Genomic DNA, 22,254 nt, shown 5'->3' on the forward strand with positions numbered 1-22,254 from the left:
CCATATATACTTGATTTCCAGTAATTGGCGTGGTTCCAGTTTTACATTTTGTTGTTCGCTTGTTCCTAAATTTATATAAATAATAATCTGTACAGATTTTCATACCTTTTAAAATTCAACTTAAAATAATTTTTATAAATTGGTTTAATACAAACATAAAAATGGTGTTCCCAACTCTCCATTTTCCTTAAAAGGTCAGCCCCGTGTCCCCCCAACCCTTTTTTTTTTTTCTTTTGCGAGATGGAGTCTTGCTCTGTCACCCAGGCTGCAGTGCAGTGGCGTGATCTCGGGGCTCACTGCAACCTCCACCTCCTGGGTTCAAGCCATTCTCCTGCCTCAGCCTCCCGAGTAGCTGGGATTATAGGTGCATGCCACCACACCCGGCTAACTTTTGTGTTTTTAGTAGAAACGGGGTTTCACCATGCTGGCCAGGTGGTCTCGAACTCCTGGCCTCAGGTGATCTGCCTGCCTCAGCTTCCCAAAGTGCTGGGATTACAGGTGTGAGCCACTGCGCTCTCCTGCCCCCCTTTTTTTAAAAAGGTAATTTTTTTCTCTTTCCATCTACTGAAAATGGGAATGAATAGTTAGCTAAACAGTTTAATGTAGGTGAAGAAGAACATAAAGTCAGTTGAACACTCTGGTGCTCACAGAAGACTGTAGCTTCACAAGACTGCTTTGGCAACTTTATGAACTGCATTTATTCCTGTGGCTGAGAATCATGCTGTCAGGCCTCTCAGTTTGTGGGAATCAGCTCTCAAAGTAGCTATTGTATATTATCTAAGGCAATGATGGTGGGGTTGAGGGTTGAGGGAACAGGAGATGTATTAGAGGGACCAGGATGGGTGGCTGCAGGTACAGTTTGAAAAATCAATTCAACATGCATACCGTTTTATAATACAAATTCAAGGCTGGGTGCTGTGTTTCATGCCTGTAATCCAAGTACTTTAGGAGGCCAAGGTAGGAGGATCGCATGAGCCCAGGAGTTTAAGACCAGCCTGGCAACATAGCGAGACCTGGTCCCTACAAAAAAAATTTTTAATTAGCTAGGCATGGTGGCTCACGTCCGTAGTCCCAGCTACTCTGGAGGCTGAGGCAGGAGGGTCCCAGGAGGTGAAAGGTGCAGTCAGCCATGATTGCACCACTGCACTCCAGCCTAGGTGATTGAGTGAGACCCTGTCTCTTAAAAGACAGAACCCAAATTTACTGTACCCCCAATAAAACCCAAATTTTGGCTTGCAGATTAATTAATTAAGAGCTTAATTATTAAGCTATTAATACATAATAGCTTGCATTAGCAGTTAAGGAGCCCAAGCAAGTAATGAGTGGAGACTGTGCTCGGGTACAAAGGGTGGGTCTCTGATGGAGCAGCTGGAACACTTGATTGAGAAGCAGGTGATAGGGGTTCAAGTTTCAGATTTGCCACCAATTAGAGATGTGACTTTGGGTAACTCACTGGGTCTTTCTTGGTCACAATTTGGAAAATGAGAAAATCAAACTAGATAGTCTCCAAAGTCTTAAGCATTTTAGGTTTGCCTCTGGTTAAAGGAATGTTCTGTGGACAGTTGGATTTGACCAGTTATCAAGGTAAGATTATATATTTGGAAAACCAAAGTAAACAGTTCCAGATTTTCCAGCCAGTCTTCATCAGGGTATTATTTGTACGTCCTAACAAATCACAGAGCCATGGAGACCTTAAGATGAATAACCATAAGCCTCCTGGCTCTTCCCTTTTCTTGCCATCCCAGTCCTACTATCCAGAGACAGCCTTTAAAAACTATTTCACTATTTCTGTTTTTAGCTTCCCTTGTGGTTACTTCCATAAGGCTAAATAATATGTTTAGACTTCTGTTCCTTGATTTATCAACTTTAGACGATACCTGTGAAGTTTTTGATGTGAAAAATGAGAAGTTAACTCACTTTTTTACCCCCGTCATTATTTGATATTTATATTACTTTGAAAGTAATTTATTAATTATCTTTATAATTTTAAATGATAAACTTTAATTTTTTGATCCATCAACTTCCTGTAGGGCCTCTTAACTTGCCATTTTGGAAAATGGGATTTTAAATACTCCCTTCATGTCCCTCTTTTTATATTCTACCTTCTGACACCTGTACTCAACTTACATATTGTCTGGGTTATAAAAGGTTAATATTTTTATTCTGTCTTCCATTCACCACCAAGTATCATGTGCTTTCCTTTATATTTAGATTGCTGTTTTTACTGCATTCCCTTTCTCTGCCTGCTGTGAACGTATGCAGAATCATAAGTGTACGATTACTCAAAATGTTTATGTCTTTTTTTTTTTTGAGATGGAGTCTCGCTCTGTCGCCCAGGCTGGAGTGCAGTGGCGCTATCTCGGCTCACCGCAAGCTCCGCCTCCCGGGTTCACGCCATTCTCCTGCCTCAGCCTCTCCAAGTAGCTGGGACTACAGGCGCCCGCCACCACGCCCGGCTAATTTTTTGTATTTTTAGTAGAGATGGGGTTTCACCGTGGTCTCGATCTCCCGACCTCGTGATCCGCCCGCCTCGGCCTCCCAAAGTGCTGGGATTACAAGCGTGAGCCACCGCGCCCGGCCTGTCTTATGTCTTTTAAAAGCTAAAGAAGTAATTTGGTATGTGCTTAAAGACTCAGCTTATTTTATTTTATTTTTATTTATTTATTTTTTTGAAATGGAGTCTTGTTTTGTCACCCAGGCTGGAGTGCAGTGGCGTGATCTCGGCTCACTGCAACTTCCACCTCCCGGGTTCAAGCAATTCTACTGCCTGAGCCTCCCGAGTAGTTGGGACTACAGGTGCGTGCCACCACGCCCAGCTAATTTTTTGTATTTTTAGTAGAGATGGGGTTTCACCATATTAGCCAGGATAGTCTCGATCTCCTGACCTTGTGATCCACCCGCCTCGGCCTGCCAAAGTGCTGGGATTACAGGCATGAGCCACTGTGCCCAGCCTAGCTTATTTTATTTTTTGAGACAGAGCCTCATTCTGTTGCCTAGGCTGGAGTGCAGTGGCACAACCTCGGCTCACTGTAACCTCCGCCTCCCAGGTTCAAGCAATTCTCCTGCCTCACCCTCCCTAGTAGCTGAGATTACAGGCACTCGCCACCATGCCCAGCTAATTTTTTGTATTTTTTTTTTTTTTTTTTTTTTAGTAGAGACGGGGTTTCACCCAGTTGGCCAGGCTGGTCTCGAACTCCTGACCTCAAGTGATATGCCCGCCTCAGCCTCCCAAAGTGCTGTGATTACAGACGTGAGCCACCGCGCCCAGCCAAGACTCAGCTTATTAAACCATTTGTTTACTCATTTATTCAAGAGATATTTATTGAATACTACAGTTATCATAATAGTGCTATTTATAATAGTGAGAAATTGGAAAGAACCTAAATGACTTCAGAGGATTGGTAAACTAAACTACTGTATGTTCTTATAGGGAATGCTCTGTAGACATTTAAGAAAGATACAAAAATGTTAATAACATGGAATATTTTAATCTATATTAAGTGAAAAAACATTTGTAATACAGTATATACAATATAGGCTCATTTTTGTTTAAAAACAATGAAACAAAGCCAACCATATAAGAAACTAGCAGGGGAAATGCTGGAAGCATATACATAAAATTGCTAACTTGGTAATGTAGCTGTCTCAGGTTACAGTGATTTGTGTTTATTTTTAATGCCCCTATATTTTCTAAGTTACCCCCAAAGGACACAAGTCACTTCTAAAAGAATACATTCTTTAAAAACTTTTTTTTTTTTTTTTTTAAATGAGATAGGGTCCCATTGTTTTCCAGGCTGGAGTACAGTGGTGCAATCTCAAGTCACTGCAACTTCTGCCTCCTGGGCTCACTCCATCCTCCCACCTCAGCCTCCCAAGTAGCTGAATAACCATAAGCACTACCACACGCAGCTGTTTTTTGTATTTTTAGTAGAGATGGGGTTTCACCATTTCACCCAGGCTGAGAATACACTTTTTAAACTTAGAGATACAAAATTAGAATTGCCAGTCATAGGTTTTCTTGGAATACACATGCTACAATAAGAGTACCTGATAAGAATTCAGTAATTATTTGTTGAATGAAGGAGAGAGTGAATGAATAGCAGAGATTCCTAGGTCTGTGCTATTAGCACTTAAATACTTTCATAATTTTATCCAGAAACAAATCCTTAGTTCAGTTATTTCAGAAGAGAAATCATGAATTGAGCTGCCCTGCAGAAGCTAGGAAATAGCTTTAACTGGATGTTGGTTATGTAGTGACAGATCCAGCAGAATTGAGCCCGCCACTGAAGAAGCCAGACAACAATGCTGTTTCACAGTATGCAGGATCTGAATAAAAGTGTCCTTTGTGTTTATTTGAGACTGGGGGGGCGGGACTTGTGGCAATTTACGTTATTTTTCCATAATGGAAATTGAGGCAGCCTCTAATCCTGCTATCACACATGGCAACTACTTATTTGATTTTTGGTAATTTGGGAGCAGCTGTGGACAAACAATTATTCTGCAAAAAGAGCCATGCCAGCTGCATTCTGACCCAGTTGCAAATGCTTGGGTAGACCAAACTTCCTATTCACCATCTTTCCAAACCAGGGATAGCTTCAACAACTCACCTGCTTTTTATTGATATTCTTAGCTGCTGGTAAGCGTCTACATATTTGAGAATGCACTCTCTAATGCTTTTTTATTGTTGTCACCAACCTTCACTAGGCACCTACTTCATTCAGGCACTGTGCCAGACACGGGGTTGTAAGCTGTAAGTTGTTATACAGTGTGGATAGACTGCTTTCATTTTGACAGGTGGGTCAGCGTTAGCTTTATTTTTAGTAGACTAAATGGCAGTGTAAAGAAAGAATCTGGTGTGGAGGCAGTTGAGAGCTGTGTTCCTTTGGTCCCCAGACTCCCCCTGAATCTGCTGTCTGGGCGTTCATTGATGTCCCCTTGTTATGCCATGTGCTTTCACAAGCTGTTGCTGCTGCCTGCAGTGCCCTTTTTTTCATTCTGGAGCCTGACGAGCTTCTAACTGTAGACTCTGTCTTTTCCTTCAGGATGCCTGCCCCATGTCCTTGCAGTTTTGTCTTCTCCGCGCTCCCTTAACCCTTAGCAAATATCACTAGAATAGGATTTGTTTTCTAAATGGCGAAAGCCTACTTACTTAACTATATTAATTCAGTCTTTCAGTATACACTTACTTATTTTTTAAACTCTTATAACCCAGGGGCTTAGAAAGATGTTTCAGTAAAGAAACATAGGAAATTAGGTAGGTAGGGTCATCTGTAAGGAGCAAAAAGATGGCTTACTTTTGACTGTGAACGTCTGTAGGGTAAGGACAAAACACTGACAAATCTTTATTTCTGTCTCTATAGTGCTGAATTATCACAAGGGACAAATTGGCCTGAATAATTGTATGAACCCACTCTATTAGAAATTACCTTCACACTGATAGATAATGGCCTGTGATAAGAAGCAAGTCAAAACTTTTTAGAATGTAGAACTGCACTGTTCAGTATAGTAGCCACAAGCCACATATGGCCATTTAATATTAATTAAAATTAAACATTTAATTCCTTATGATCTCATGTGGTCAGTAGTCCACATGTCCAGCTACAGTTTTGGACAGCACACATTTAGAATATTTCCATCATTGCAGAAAGTTCTACCGGACAGTGCTAATCCAGAACCTATAAGAGAGTTGACATATTTTAAAGCATTTGATGAAGTACATTCACTTAACTCTTCTCTATGGAAAGATGTTCCAGCAAGCCGAAATTCCCCATGCTGTCTTTACATTTTTTCCTTTGCCTGTGGCACCCTCTAGTGTTCTGGCAATACACAGTCTATTTGTGATTTGAATAGAAGAACATTGGAATATTTTGGGAAATTCTGTGTGTGTAACATTTTTCTAGGGAGGAGCTCTGTAGCTTTCACCCATCCCCAAGAAAGTTTATGATTCAAAAACGATTAAGAACTCTATGATAGAGGTATTTGTATGGCCAAAATTCCTAATATGATCTGTAAACATTATTTCACCCAGTGTAAAAAAAAATCATGTAACTGTCCCTTCAACATTTCTTTGCTGTCCTCGTCTTTGTACATGGAATAATAATAAGTTACACTTATATTAAGTGTAACTTATAATGAGTTACATTATATACCATGTCCCTTTAAGCCCTTTTTCAAATAGTAATTCATTTTGTCCCCAGTAATTCTATGAAGTAGATTCTGTTATTTTCCTTCATTTGACAGATGTTACAACTAAGACATAGAAAAAGTCAAATGAAACTCCTCCAAGTTGCTAGTAAGTGGCAGAGCAAGAAATGGAACCCAGTATTCTGGTTCCAGAGTTTGCACCACCCCGCTGGAGAAGTGAGGATGTGTTTAAGTAGGCATGAGGTAGAATGGAGAGGAGACTCTCCAGACACTTGTACATGCTGAGTCCAGTTGTATAATAAAAAAAAGAATGGTAACTCTAAATCGCTCTTTCCCATGCTGGAAATGATAGCCATTACCCACCATTGATTTTCAGTAGGTCTATGCAGTCTGCTAGGGAATTAGAATGGTAGATAAAGGTCAAAGGTACCACTGCTACCACATTTTCTTTGGTTTCCAAAAACCTGATCTATTCATCAAGTAATATGACAAATCATTTTCTGTTTGTCAGTGTTATTTCTATAAAGAGACAATATAGTACTATGATGTTGATTTTGAGGTTTGCAGGAATGTTAGACTTAAAGAGTAGGTCAGATAGACTCACAAACATAAGTTTGTGTTGATATCACCTACTTTCCTGTCTATGCTCCCTTCTCACTTCTAAGTGTCCCATTTCTGTCTGTGTGAAGCATTTTATTTTTATGTATTTATTTATTCTGAGATACAGTTTTACTTTGTCGCCCAGGCTGGAGTGCAGTGGCATCATCTCAACTCACTGCAGCCTCCGCCTCCCGGGTTCAAGCGATTCTTGTGCCTCAGCCTCCCGAGTAGCTGGGACTACAGGCGTGCACCACCACACCCGGCTGATTTTTGTATTTTTAGTGGAGACAGGGTTTCATCATGTTGGTCAGGCTGGTCTTGAACTTCTGACCTCAGCTGATCCACCTGCCTCCCAAGGTGTTAGGATTACAGGCATGAGCCACTGTGCCAGGCCTGTGAGACATTTTATACTCTATAACTTAGCATCTTTTTAATGGTTCGTTAAATTTGAGATTCATCAGTGTCTGAAAACAGAAACTCTAATTGTAGTCTTGTAAAAATGGGCTTCATTTTTTACATCACTTCTTTATTGAGGGTATGAGAATCCCAGATTGCTGCTTACCAGCACTGTATGAGTAATTTTGGATGCAGATATGTATTTTCTTCTTTAAGTATTAATCGGGGCCTAGAAAACCATGTGTGGCATTTCAGAGAATTTAATTCTGGGAATTGGGTACACAGGTGTTACAAGATGAAAGAGCACAAAAGACACTGAGGTAATCCAGATAGGAAGCACTATCACCCCTAGGTTTGGGGGAACAGAAGAGAAGAACCTGGAAGCTCAGAGAGGTCCTCCCGCAGCTGGTAATCTGATCTCCCAGTGGAATGCCATTCAGCTGGTACTCAACCACCAGGAGAGAAGGGGCACAGCTGGAGTTGGGAGGTGCAACACTCCTCTTGCTGGAGCAATGCTGATGTTACAGCAATGAAAACAGCAAAGAAATCCCTTCTCTCTCCTTCCAGTCTCCCTAGGCAAAACCTAACAGGATACTGGCAGTAAAGTCTGGAAAACATGGTTGGCAGGCTCAGCCCCAGAGCGAGGAATAGTGCAACTCGGGCAAGAATAGAAGACAGGGCTTGGAAGTGAGAGGAAGAGAGAGATAAACAGCCAGCACAGCCTTATAGGAGAGTTACAGAAACTGTAACTGCCTGGGTGTAGCTTTAGTAATTAAAATGTGCAGCTGATTGCCCACAATCATTTATTAAAGAGCACATTATGATAGATCTATTCATAGAGACTTTATGGACCCAAGCCCTGACTTCAGTGAGCTTACAGTATTTCCTTTTTTTTTTTTTTTTTTTTTGAGATGGAGTCGCACCCTGTCGCCCAGGCTGGAGAGTGCAATGGCGCAATCTTGGCTCACTGCAACCTCCGCCTCCCGGGTTCAAGCAATTCTCCTGCCTCAGTCTCCAGAGTAGCTGGGATTACAGTCATGTGCCACCATGTCCGGCTAATTTTTGTATCTTTAGTAGAGACGGGGTTTTACCATGTTGGCCCAGCTGACTCCAGACCTCGTGATCCGTCCGCCTCCGGCCTCTCGGGATTACGGGCATGAGCCACCACGCCCGGCGCTTACAGTATTTTCATAAAATCATCCACTCATCCCTAAGTCATTATGAAGTTGTGTGGTAAAGCTTTTTTTCCTTTTCTTGCTTTTTTTTTTTTTTTTTTGAGACGGAGTCTCGCTGTGTTGCCCAGGCTGGAGGGCAGTGGTGCGATCTTGGCTCACTGCAACCTCCGACTCCCAGGTTTAAGCTATTCTCCTGTCTCAGCCTCCTGACTAGCTGGAATTAAAGGCACACGCCACCACCCCTGGCTAATTTTTGTATTTTTAGTAGAGATAGGGTTTCACCATGTTGGTCAGGCTGGTCTCAAACTTCTGACCTCGTGATCCCCCAGCCTTGGCCTCCCAAAGTGCTGGGATTACAGGCGTGAGCCACCACGCCCAGACTAAAGCTTGTTTTTCTTAAGCGTTATATAAAAGCATCATTGTTAACTGGATTATCGTGTTATTAGTATTAAGGAATGTTTACAAAGTTAACCTATTGGTATGAAAAATATTTGATTAGTCATATAATTTTGTTAGTTTTAGATGCCGCAAATTAGGAAGTTAGTCTTACTCAAGGCAAGGGCCACTTCTAAACTTGAACTGTGCTGTTCTCAGTTCTTAACGTAAGAAGGGAGCTTTATTTATCTAGTGACAGTTGGCTCTAGCATGTCATTTAATTTTAATTTTCAAAAGGATCAATTTGGAAGACTATATCATAGCTATTTGTTTTTAAAGCTCATTTTGTTAAAAGTCAAAGTAATACATTCATATAATAAAAGATCAAATAGAAGGACTTACAATAAAAATCAATAGTCTTTTGCCACTCTTTCCCTATCCCGAGTCCCACTTTTCAGAGACAATTAACTGTTTTTTGTTTATAGTTTGTTTTGTTTATAGTATCATCAAACAGTAATGCCTCCATAACTCTAAATAATATGTCTATACCACTATTTCTTGATTTATCAAATGGGCATTATTGACTTTTTTTGTTTGTTTGTTTTTTGTTTTGAGAAGGAGTCTTGCTCTGTCGCCCAGGCTGGAGTGCAGTGATGCAATCTTGGCTCACTGCAAGCTCCACCTCCCGGGTTCACGCCATTCTCCTGCCTCCGCCTCCCACGTAGCTGGGACTACAGGCGACCGCCACCACGCCCAGCTAATTTTTTGTATTTTTAGTAGAGACGGGGTTTCACCGTGTTAGCCAGGATGGTCTCTACCTCCTGACCTCGTGATCCGCCCGTCTCGGCCTCCCAAAGTGCTGGGATTATAGGCGTGAGCCACCGCTCCCGGCTTGACTTTCTTTTATGGAATATAAGGTACTTATTTTTTTAGTACTTTTCCTTTCCCTTCTACTTTTGATAGTTACATTGTAATACTATTTCCATCTCCTGCTAATAATGTCTCCTGACTCCCTCACCATGTAAGGATAGGATATTAATACTCCTATACTCCTAGCCATTCTTCCACCTTTCTGCCCCTCTCCTGCCTCCAAATTTCTGTCAGCCTTATCTTTGCTTTTTCATTGTCGTGATTCATAACTTTTACCTTCTGTTTTGTATTATATTTCATTTTCTGTATTTTGGTCTGTAGTCGGAGTCTGGAGATGGAACTACATATACAACTGTAGCTTCATTTATTTTTTTTCAACTGTAGAGTCCAGTGGTGTGGGAGGATATTTTTTTTCTCTCCATGTCTGATATCATCACTCATACACTCTTTGAAAGAGAATTATCCTAGGTCAAATGGATTCTTCTTTTCTTATGTTCCATTTTTACTCAGAATTAAGCCACATTTTACTTTGATTCTATTTTCACTCTGACTTGAGCTGTGGAATTGTTTTTAATTTTTACTGCTGTGGTGAGAGTTCCATCCATTACCCTAGTGTCCCCCTGAGAAGCAAACCCTATAGTTGACTTTAGGCTTCTTTAGGCTTTTTGAGAAAGGGTAAAATTTCTATCCTAGTTATGCAGTTTATATTCTGGATGTGTCCAAGAATGTAAGTTGAGCCTGCCTAGGTTCCCTCCCCCCCCCCCCCCCCAGTTTGGACTGTAGACTGAGGCTAGGTGTCAGATTTTCCCTTAGGCAGTTCTTGCGGTTTTTCTTTTGATATGATAATGCTATTGATTAGACTAATGCTTTCTTTTACATTTAGTTACACTTTGATTAGATTTCCTGGCCTGCTTTTCTTTCTGCTTTGATTTTTAAAATACTCTATACTTAATCTCATCCATTATGTGTGGATTAGACTAAATTTAACTCCCTTGGACATTTCCTTCAAATTCCAGTAGCTCCTTAGGTATTATTGACTACAAGTACCAGGGTGCTCTGGGCCAAGACAATCTTTTTCTGTGTTTTCTTCCACTAACCCACCCATTACTGGCCTAGAGGGACAAAAGTAGGAGCTCTTCTATACCAGATTACCCCTACCCCAACCTCTTGTAGTTTATATAATAAAGAAGGACTTTTTAATTTAATTTTTTTTTTTAAGAGAGAGGGTCTCACTCTGTCACACAGGAGTGCAGTGGCACGATCTTGGCTCACTGAAGCCTTGTCCTCCCAGGCTCAAGCAATCCTCTTGCCTTAGCCTCCTGAGTAGCTGGGACTATAGGCACGTGCCATCGTGCCCAGCTAATTTTTCATTTTTTGTAGAGACGGGGTCTCCCTATGTTGCCCAGGCTTGTCTCGAACTCCTAGACGTAAGCGATCCTCCCGCCTTGGCCTCCCAAAGTGCTGGGATTACGAGTGTGAGCCACTGTGTCCGGCCAAGAAGGACCTTTAGATGAAGAATATATTGCACCCCAGGTGATGATCCAGGGTAAGAAAGATTTTAGTGAAATTGTTACCATGTTAAGTTACTGTTGGGGGAATTGTTTTTTCTTTTTTCTTTTTTTTTTTTTAAATGAAGTATTGACTAATCTGCTGAACACCACTGGCTCTGGGTGATAGGTATGCTGTTTTATTTGAATGTGGTGTTGAGTCACAGGTCATTATGTGTTGCCAGCGCTTTCATCTTACCTTTTGTATCAGTTCAGAGGAATCACTCTCAAGTCCATCTGCTGCCTCTTCGTTTTGTGCACTGTTGTGAAATTATGCTAGGGGACTTGGTTTCCTATAGTTTCCTTATTTTATGTCTAGGAGACAATATTTCAGTTGCTGGAGTTAATATAGGGCTTTTTAGATGCCTGATTCAGTCTCTTACACACAGTTAAGAAAACTATCCTCAGAGATGACTGTCTGATTTAGAAATGAAGAAATTGAGGCCCAGTGCTTGTGAGACTAGTCAAGTAATGAGTCAAGAAGGATAGAATCGGAAAGACATAGAGATTCTGGCATCATCATCATAATTAATGTCAGGCACTTATTGCTGGGCATTGTGTTCCTCACTTTATCTGGGTTATCTCATTTAATCCTCATATCATCCTTTTGAGAATAGGTAGTCATTTTTTTTTTTTTCATTAAAAAAAAATGATAGGTAGCTTAGAGGTTAAGTAACTTGTCCAGGGGTTCTGTATATCTTGGTGATAGACTGTGCTGTTTTATAAAATAGAGAATATTTAATATGTTTTTACCTATTGACAGTTCGCATCACTTTAGCTATCCAGGGAATCTAACTCCTCATGGAGGAAAGCTAAAATGCTTCACTAAATTGACTTGGGAGAGTGAGGTCTGATGATGTCCAGCAATATGTCATATGTCATATGTCATATGACATATCAGTCATATCTGGCATTAACCAGCCTGCTTCCTTTACGATTTTATGGAAACATTGTAAGTATCATTCATAAGTATCCCACTCTAGTTAAAAGAAGTCAGAAATACCTTTGCCTTTGCTTTTCACAGAGTGTGCTGAATAAAAATGGTTAGAGAGGCCGGGCGCGGTGGCTCAAGCCTGTAATCCCAGCACTTTGAGAGACCGAGGCAGGTGGATCACCTGAGGTCAGGAGTTTGAGACCAGCCTGGCCAATATGGTAAAACCCCGTCTCTGCTAAAAATACAAAAATCAGCTGGGCTTGGTGGTGCACTTGTAATCCTAGCTACTTGGGAGGCTGAGGCACGAGAATTGCCTGAACCCAGGAGGCAGAGGTTGCAGTGAGCCAAGATCACACCACTGCCCTCCAGCCTGGGCAACAGAGTGAGACTCTGTCTCAAAAAAAAAAAAAAAAAAATGGTTAGAGAGGCCAAAGAACGGGATAGGGAGAGAGGTGGAAAGAGATGAGGCTCTGGGCAGAAATGGCAAGCCTGTGAAGCAGACAGCCCTATTGATTCATGCTGTGAACTACATTCTGGAGCAAAGAATTGAAATCCATTATGCCAAGTGCATAGCCTACAAATCCCTTTGAAAAGCAGTTAGGTGCCATCTAATCCCAAATCATTTAAAAATAATTCTGAAGTACCCAGAATTCTAAAATGCCCTAAGCAGTTTGTCTCGAAGAACAGTGAAATGGATGGAAAAATAGCATTTTAATGGTATCTTTCTCTCATCTATTATATTCAATTGTGTGACTTAGTATGTTAAATTGTTTTAGATTAGTACAAATCTAGGGGCTAGGATATATTCCCTTGGATATTCTGAAACTCACATAAAACAGGATATGGAAGGGTAGCTTAAAAATTCTTTTCTAATTTTGCCATAATTTCAGACTTTGGGAAAAGTTGCAAGAATAGTACAAAGAATTCTCATGTACCCTTTACCCAGATTTTCCAAATGTTCACATTTTGCTGTGTTTTCAAAGACCTCAGAAAATTGAAAATTTGATTATCTACATAGAAACAAATCACCTAAAGAATAAAGACATTGCAGGATTAGTTTAAGAAAGCAGTTACTCAGGGAACAAAGGATTTTAGAATCAAAAGATCTCAAGATGGAGAAAGACTTCTATAGTAGAGTAGGACAAAATAAGAGAAAAATTTTACATAAATAAATGATTATGTTCTTTTTACATGCAGCCATAGAGGTCATATTTCTATATCTATATGGTTGACATTTTTTGGTAAACTCCAGATGTGTAGTGCTGTATACTGTTACATGATAGTCAGATTTTAAATGTGTGTATATGTTCGTGTGGGTTTGTATTAATAACAAGTAGAGATAGTGTTAGTGTACAACTGAAGTACTCAGCTTTTCAATATACATCAAAATTTAAAATATATATGCCTTTTGACCCAGCAATTTACCTTCAAGAGTTTATTATTTTAAAAGAATTTATTTTTTAAAATAAATAATATACAAGATTTTTAATAAAGATAATACAGGCTGGTTATATTATTCTCCTGTAAGATTAGTCACTTCTTCCTTTTTTAAAATTTATTTTTATTTATTTTTTTTTTTGAGATGGAGTCTCGCTCTGTCACCCAGGCTGGAGTGCAGTGGCGCATCTCAGCTCACTGCAAGCTCCACCTTCCGGGTTCACGCCATTCTCCTCCCTCAGCCTCCCGAGTAGCTGGGACTGCAGGCGCCCGCCACCACTCCCGGCTAATTTTTTGTATTTTTTTAGTAGAGACAGGGTTTCACCATGTTAGCCAAGATGATCTCGATCTCCTGACCTTGTGATCCACCTGCCTCGGCCTCTCAAAGTGCTGGGATTACAGGCATGAGCTGCTGCGCCTGGCCAGATTAGTCACTTCTTTGCACAGAAATTACGCTGGTATATAGGGTAATTTTAAAAAGTTAGTTGTAAAATATACATAACAATAAATTTACCATCATAATCATTTTTAGGCATATAGTTCGGTAGTGTTAAGTACATTCACACTGTTGTGCAGCCAGTCTCCAGAACTCTTCATCTTGCAGGACTGAAACTCTGTAGTCTACTTTCTGTCTCTATGAATTTGACTACTCTAGGTGCCTCACATAAGTAGAATCATACAGTATTTGTTCTTTTTTGTGGCTGGCTTATTTCACTGAGCAGAATATCCTCAAGGTTGATCCATGTTGTAGCATGAGTCAGAATTTCCTTTTTTAAAAAACTGGTTTTAAATAAAACTGTATTTTTTTACAGCAGTTTTAAGTTCACAGCAAAATTGAGTGGAAGATACAGATAATTCCCATATACTTCTCTCCCTTACACTTGCACAGCCTCCCCCACTATCAACATCCTGCACCAGAGTGGTACATTTTGTTCCAATTGATGAGCCCACATTGACACATCATTATTACCCAAAGTCCATAGTTTACATTAGGGTTCCCTCATGGTATTGTACATTCTATGGATTTGAACAAATGTGTAACCCATATCCACCATTATTGTATCATACAGAGTAGTTTCACTGCCCTGAAAATGCTCTGCCTGTTCATCCCTGCTTTCCCCCTAATCCTTGGCAACCTCTAATCTTTTTACCATCCCCATAGTTTTGCTTTTCCGGAAGGCCATGTAATTGGAATCATAAGTGTGTAGCCTTTTCAGATTGGCTTTTTTCACTTAGCAATATGCATTTAAGCTTCTTCTACATTTTCTCATAGCTTGAAAGCTCATTTCTTTTTAGTGCTGAATGATATTCTGTTGTCTGGATGTACCACAGTTTATTTATCCATTCATCTATGGAAGGACATTTTGGTGCTTCCAAGTTTGGGCAATTATGAATAAAATTATAAACATCCATGTGCAGGTTTTTATGTGGATGTAAGTTTTCAGCTCCTTTGGGTAAATACAAAGACATGTAATTGCTGGATTGTATGGTAAGAGTATGTTTAATTTTATAACAGACTGCCACACTGTCTTCCAAAGTGGCTGTACTATGTTGCATTCCCACCAGCAATGAATGAGAGTTCCTGTTGCTCCACATCCTCAACAGCATTTGGTGTTGGCATTGTTGAGTTTTAGATATTTAAATAGATGCGTAGTGATATCTCACTGTTTTAATTTGTAATTATCCCATGACATATGATGTTCAGCATCTTTTCATATGCTTATTTACCATCTATATATCTTCTTTGGTGAGATTGCTTCAGGTGTTTTGCCCTTTTTTTAATTGGGTTCATTTTCTTATGATTGAGTTTTTAAGAATTCCTTATTTTGGGTAACAGTCCTTCTGATTCATCTTTTACAAATATTTCCTCCCTGTCTATGTCCTGTCTTCTCATTCTTTTGGCAGTGTCTTTCACAGGGCAGAAGTTTCTTGTTTTAATGAAGTCCAGCTTATCGATTTTTTGCTTTTATGGATTGTGCCTTTGGCATTGTATCTTAAAAGTCATTGCCATACCCAAGGTCAACTAGATTTTCTCCTGTTATCTTATAGGAGTTTTATGGTTTTGCATTTTACATTTAGGTTTATGATCCATTTTGTATCAGTTTTTGTGAAGGGCGTAAGGTCTGTGTCTAGATTTCATTTTTTTGATGTGTGACTGTTCACTTGTTCCAGCACCATTCATTGAAAAGACTGACTTTGCCAAACTAATGTATTGCCTTTGCTCCTTTCTCAGAGATGAGCTGGCTGTATTTATGTGGGTCTATTTCTGGACCTTCTCTTCCATTACATTGGTCTATTTCTCTGGTGTTTCACCAATACCATACTATCTTGATTACTGTGGGTTTATGGTAAGTCTTGAAGTTGTGTGGTATCAGTCTTCTGATTTTGTTCTTTCAGTATTTTTTTTGGCTGTTCTGGGTCTTTTGCCTCTCCATGTAAACTTTAGTGTGAGTTTGTTGATATCCACAAAATAACTTGCTGGGATTTTGATTGGGACAATGTTGAATCTAGAGATCAGGTTGAAAGAACCGACATCTTGACAGTATTGTGTCTTCCTATGCATGAACATGGAATATCTCTCTTTATTTAGTTTTTATTTGATTACTTTCATCAGAGTTTGGTTTTGTTTTTGTTTTTTCATATAGATCTTGTACATATTTTGTTAGATTTATACCTTACTCAGTATTTCACTTTTTGGTTGTGCAAATGTAAATGGTATTGTGTTTTTTATTTCAGATTCCACTTACTCATTTCTAGTATTTAGGAAAACAACCTTGTCCCTGCAACCTTGCTGTATTTACTTACTAGTTCCAGGAGTTTTTTTTATTGATTATTTTGGATTTTCTACATCAACAATCATGTCATCGATGAAGAAAGACAGTTCTATTTCTTCCTTCCCAATCAGGGTACCCTTTATTTCTTTTTAAAAATATTATTGCATTAGTTAGGACTTCCAGTACAATGTTAAAAAGAAGTGGTGAGAGGAGATTTCCTTGTCTTCCTCCTGATCTTTTTTTTTTTTTTTTTTTTTTTTTTTTTTGAGACAGAGTCCCGCCGTTGCTGGGTCACCTAGGCTGGAGTGTAGTGGCATTATCTCAGCTCACTGCAACCTCCACCTTCTGGGTTCAAGCGATTCTTCTGCCTCAGCCTCCTGAGTAGCTGGGATTACAGATGTGTACCACCACACCTGGCTAATTTTTATATTTTTAGTAGAGACAGCGTTTTTCCATGTTGGCCAGGCTGGTCCTGAACTCCTTACCTCAGGTGATACACCTGCCTCAGCCTCCCAAAGTGCTGGGATTATAGGCCTGAGCCACCTCACCCAGCCTTCTTCCTAATCTTAATGGGAAAGCTTCTAGTTTTTCACAATTAAGTATGATGTTAATAGTAGGTTTTTTGTAGCTGTTCTTTATCAGGTTGAGGAAATTTGCCTCTTTCTAATTAGCATTTTCTTCCTTTTTAAGACTGAATAATAGGTGGTATGTGTATACCACATTTTTTTACCCATGCATTCATCGATGGTCACTTGGGTTGCTTCCACATTTTGGCTGTTGCGAATAAAGCTGCTATGAACATGGGTATACAGATGTCTATTCAAGATCCTACTTTCAGTTTCTTCTGGGCATATATATCCACAAGTGGAATAGCTGGATCATGTGGTACTTCTATTTTTGATTTTTTTTGAGGAACTAATATGTAAAATTTTATATTCAAGGACACATTTTATACTGCATTGATGTTTATTTTATAATAGCAAAAACTTGGCAGCATATTTGATCAGCAAGTGACTGGTTATATAAATTATGACACATGCATATAATGAAGTATTATGCAGCTGTTTGAAAAAGATATGGTAGATCTGTATGTTTTGACATGTAACAATGTCCAGATATATTGTAATATGAAAAAGACAAACAATATGTATAATATGAACGTGTTTTTATTTTACATCTATATATGTATGCTCCAAATTTATTTTTCAAAAATAATGAACTTCTGAGGTGGGGAGGAGTGGAGATTGTAAGTGTGATAGAAGAGCCAACTTTTAACCTTACTGCTTTATAAATTACTGTATCATTTTGGGGTTTACAAGAAGCACAGTTTTGTTTTGTTTTTTTTGGTTGGGGGGAGTTTGTTTGTTTTTGAGATAGAGTCTTGCTCTGTCGCCCAGGCTGGAGTACAATGGCACAACCTTGGCTCACTGCAACCTCTGCCTCCCGGGTTCAAGCACTTCTCCTGCCTCAGCCTCCCAAGTAGCTAGGATTACAGGCACCCGCCACCATGCCCGGCTAATTTTTTTGTATTTTTAATAGAGACAGGGTTTTGCCATGTTGGCCAGGCTGGTCTCGAACTCCTGACCTCAGATGATCCACCTGCCTGGGCCTCCCAAAGTGCTGGGACTACAGGCACATGCCGCCATGCCCTCAAGAAGCAGTTTTATAAGCAGAAAGACCAATTTGAATTTTTGGGAAAAAAGTTATTTGACTCTCATTTGTCTTTGACATACAAAGAAAATGTTAAGTATTTCACTTATTTACTAAGTGTTTTTATGTCCACAAAGCCAAATGCTAGTCACTGAGGTGTCTTTTCTTTTTATTGTTATATTTGAATGTCTTTTTATTATTAAGGGTATCTGTTGTTTTGTGATCTGAGGTATAAAATTAGTACAGTGAATTTCCATCAAAATGGTTTCATGTAAGGAACACCACTCTGTCATTTTTATGTCACATTTGAGTGGTGCTTCCCATTTCCTATGACTTGGTGTGGCACGGTAAGTAGTGAAATTGGAAGTTTGTCAAGGTTCCTCTGCTCTTGAAGAAAATATCTCTTAGTTTAAACATTGTGTTACATTTACACACTGAATCCTGTTCTTTTTCTTTTTTGTCTGACAGTAGAACTTCATGGAGGAACACGGAGTGACCCAAACTGAACATATGGCTACCATAGAAGCACATGCAGTGGCCCAGCAAGTGCAGCAGGTCCATGTGGCTACTTACACCGAGCACAGTATGCTGAGTGCTGATGAAGACTCACCTTCTTCTCCCGAGGACACCTCTTACGATGACTCAGATATACTCAACTCCACAGCAGCTGATGAGGTGACAGCTCATCTAGCAGCTGCAGGTAATGTTTGGATTAGAAACTCTTCTTTAATTTTTTTTTTTTTTTTTTGGAGACAGTGTCTCACTCTGTTGCCCAGGCTGGGGTGCAGTGGCACAATCACGATTCACTGCAGCCTCGATCTTCCGGGTTCAAGTGATTCTCCCATCTCAGCCTCTGGAGTAGCTGGGACTGCTGATGTGTACCACCACATCTGGCTAATTTTTGTATATTTTGTAGAGACAGAAATGTCACTGTGTTACCCAGGCTGGCCCCAAACTCCTGGGCTCAAGCAATCCTTCTGCCTTGGCCTCCTAAATTACTGGCATTACAGGTGTGAGTTACCATGCCTGGCCTTTATCACAATTTTTTTAAGCCTTGCAGTTATAACTTGAGCCTGTGTTATACTGAGACTTGAGGTCTGGAATCACTTACTATCAGTGTTATGGCTTTGGTTTTATTTTTTCATCTATTCTGCCTGTATTTTGGCTTTAAACTGAAGCATTTATTCCAATTACATTAAACAGAATCACTGACACATATTTAGATTTAAATTTACCTTCTTTTCTATATGCTTTCTCTTTGCCCTACCTGTTCTGTTTACTTTTCTCTTTCTTGGCGTTTTCTTTTGTAGTGATTGAAAATTTTGTATTTTTTCATTTTTTTTCTTGTTAGTTTGAAAGTTATAAGCTTTTACTATTATCAATACCTGTAGAAATTGTAACATACATCCTTTATTTATCAATGTCTTATGTTGACTAGGCTCAGTGGCTCACACCTGTAATCCCAGCACTTTGGGAGGCCAAGGTGGGAGGATCACTTAAGCCCAGGAGTTTGAGACCAGCCTGGGCAATGTAATGCGATCCCATCTCTACCAAAAAAAATTAGCTGGGTGTGGTGACATGCTCCCTAATCCCAACTACTTGGGAGGCTGTGGTGGGATGACTGATCGCTTGAGCCCAGGTGTTTGAGGGTGCAGTGAGCTATGATTACACTACTGCACTACAGCGTGAGTGACAGAGTGACAGCCTGTGTCTAGTTGAAAAAAAAAGGAAAAGCAAAAAGTTGTATGTACTTGGAACTTTTAACCTGTACAGGGTAATACAAATTTCATAGAACACTTGCATTTCATGTGCCCATCCTATATGCTATTGTTGTCCTTTGTATTCATTTTTGGTATACAGTTGGCTCTCGTTATCTGTGGGCTCCACATCTGCACGTTCAACCAATTTGATCAAAAGTTTAGGAAAAAAAAAAGTAGCAATATAACAATTAAAAATAATACAAATAAAAGGCCAATACAACAACTATTTATATAGTATTTACACTGTATTAGGTATTATAATACTAGTATTAGTAACCTACAGATGATACAGAAGGACGTGAATAGGTCGTGCAAATACTACACCATTTTATATCAGGGACTTGAGCATCTGCACATCAAGATGCTAGAAACAATCTCACGAGGATTTGAAGAGACAACTGTATTTTAAACACCACAGGACTTTTTTTGTTTTGTTTTTGTTTTTTTTTTGAGATGGAGTCTCTCTCCGTCGCCCAGGCTGGAGTGCAGTAGTACAATCTTGGCTCACTGCAGCTTCTGCCTCCTGTGTTGGAGCAACTCTTCTGTCTCAGCCTCCCGAGTAGCTGGGATTACAGGTGCGCCACCATGCCCAGCTAATTTTTGTGTTTTTAGTAGAGATGGGGTTTCACCCTGTTGGCCAGGCTGGTCTTGAACTCCTGACCTCAGGTGATCCACCCACCTCGGCCTCCCAGAGTGCTGGGATTATAGGCGTGAGCCACCGCATCCAGCGAACAATATTTTTATTTAAAAAATAATGCTCATTTATTTTCCTGCATCTCCAACTGGTCTCCTGAGATGGTTTTTCTTCCACCTAAAGACACCATTTAGTATTTGCTTTAGCATGAATCTGCTAGTAGCAAGTTCTATTTTTGCTTGTCCATGAATGTTTTTACTTAAACTTCAACCTTGAAGGATGTTTTCACAGAATATGGAATTCTAGCTTGGTGGTTATTCTTTCCTCATGTTGAAGGTACTGTTCCACTGTCTTCTGGATTCCATTGTTGCTATTGAGAATTCAGTTATTTCATTCTAACCACTACTCTTTCAAAGATTATCTCCCACATGGCCTGCCCCCTCTCCCCACTCAACTGATTTTTCTCTTTAGTTTTTGTGATATATTTGGCTCTGATTTCTATTTATTTATTCTGTTTAGGATTTTTTGTACATCTTGACTGTGTGGACTAATGTCATCAATTCTGGGAAATTTTAGCCACTAGATTTTGCTTCTGCTGCATTCCATCTCTTTTCATTCCATGGCTCCAGTTACCTTGTTAGTCTTCCTCACTTGTATGTCTCTTACCATCTGTTCTGTATGTATCATCTTTCTGTGTAGTTTCTTCTGTCTTTCAGCTTGTGACTTTCTTCTTCAGCTGTTGTATTAGTCCGTTTTCATGCTGCTGATACGAGATACCCAAGACTGGGAAGAAAGAGGTTTTAATGGACTTACATTCCACCTGGCTGGGGAGGCCTCAAAATCATGGTGGAAGGCAAGGAAGAGCAAGTCACATCTTAAATGGATGACAGCAGGCAAAAAGAGAGAGAGCCTGTGCACTGAAACTCCTCCTTTTAAAACCATCAGATCTTGTGAGACTTATTCACTATCACAAGAACAGCATGGGAAAGATCTGCCCCCATGATTCAATTACCTCCCGCTGGGTCCTTCCCACAACATGTGGGAATTATGAGAGTACAATTCAAGATGAGATTTGAGTGGGGACATAGAGCCAAACCATATCATTCTGCCCCTAGCCCCCCCAAATTTCATGTCCTCACATTTCAAAACCAATCATGCCTTTCTAACAGTCCCCCAAAGTCTTAACTCATTTCAGAATTAACTTAAAAGTCCACAGTCCAAAGTCTCATCTGAGACAAGGCAAGTCCCTTCTGCCTATGAGCCTGTAAAATCAAAAGGAAGTTAGTTACTTCCTAGATACAGTGGGGGTACAGGGATTGGGTAAATTCAGGCATTCCAAATGGGAGAAATTGGCCAAATAAAAGGGCTACAGGCCCCATGCAAGTCCAAAATCCAGCAGGGCAGTCAAATCCTAAAGCTCCAAAATGATCTCCTTTGACTCCATGTCTCACATCCAGGTCATGCTGATACAAGAGGTGGGGTCCCATGGTCTTGGACAGCTCTGCTCCCTGTGGCTTTGCAGGGTACAGCCTCCCAGTTGCTTCCATGGGCTGGTGTTGAGTGTCTGTGGCTTTTCCAGGCAAAAGATGCAAGCTGTCAGTGGATCTACCATTCTGGGGGCTGGAGGACAGTGGCCCTCTTCTCACAGCTCCACTAGGCAGTGCCCCTGAAGGGACTCTGTGTGGGGTCTCCAACCCAACCCCATGTTTCCCTTCCACACTGCCCTAGCAGAGGTTCTCCATGAGGGCCCCGCCCCTGCGGCAAACTTCTGCCTGGATATCCAGGCGTTTTCATACATCCTCAGAAATCCAGGCATAGGTTCCCAAACTCCAATCCTTGACTTCTGTACACTTGCAGGTTCAAAACCTTTGTGGAAGCTGCTAAGGCTTGGGGCTTGCAGCCCCTGAAGCCATGGCCCTAGCTCTGTGTTGGCCCCTTTCAGCCACAGCTGGAGCAGC

General features: G+C 40.3%; 1 protein-coding gene across 4 annotated transcripts in view; it reads left to right on the forward strand.

Annotated features, from left to right (window-relative positions):
• NRF1 (nuclear respiratory factor 1) overlaps positions 1 to 22,254 on the forward strand; it is a 143,132-nt gene that overhangs the window by 27,632 nt on the left and 93,246 nt on the right. For 3 of the 4 annotated variants that reach the window (XM_032761719.2, XM_058426662.1, XM_058426654.1), the window contains one exon: positions 18,371 to 18,602. In XM_032761719.2, coding sequence (XP_032617610.1) covers positions 18,380 to 18,602 — 223 coding nt within the window. In that variant the 5' untranslated portion in view covers positions 18,371 to 18,379. The remainder of the gene's footprint in view (positions 1 to 18,370; positions 18,603 to 22,254) is intronic. The other variant, XM_032761720.2, reaches the window with a different exon arrangement.

The sequence above is a fragment of the Hylobates moloch genome, unplaced genomic scaffold, assembly GCF_009828535.3.
Source record: "Hylobates moloch isolate HMO894 unplaced genomic scaffold, HMol_V3 SCAFFOLD_1, whole genome shotgun sequence".
Classification (NCBI taxonomy): Eukaryota; Metazoa; Chordata; class Mammalia; order Primates; family Hylobatidae; genus Hylobates; species Hylobates moloch.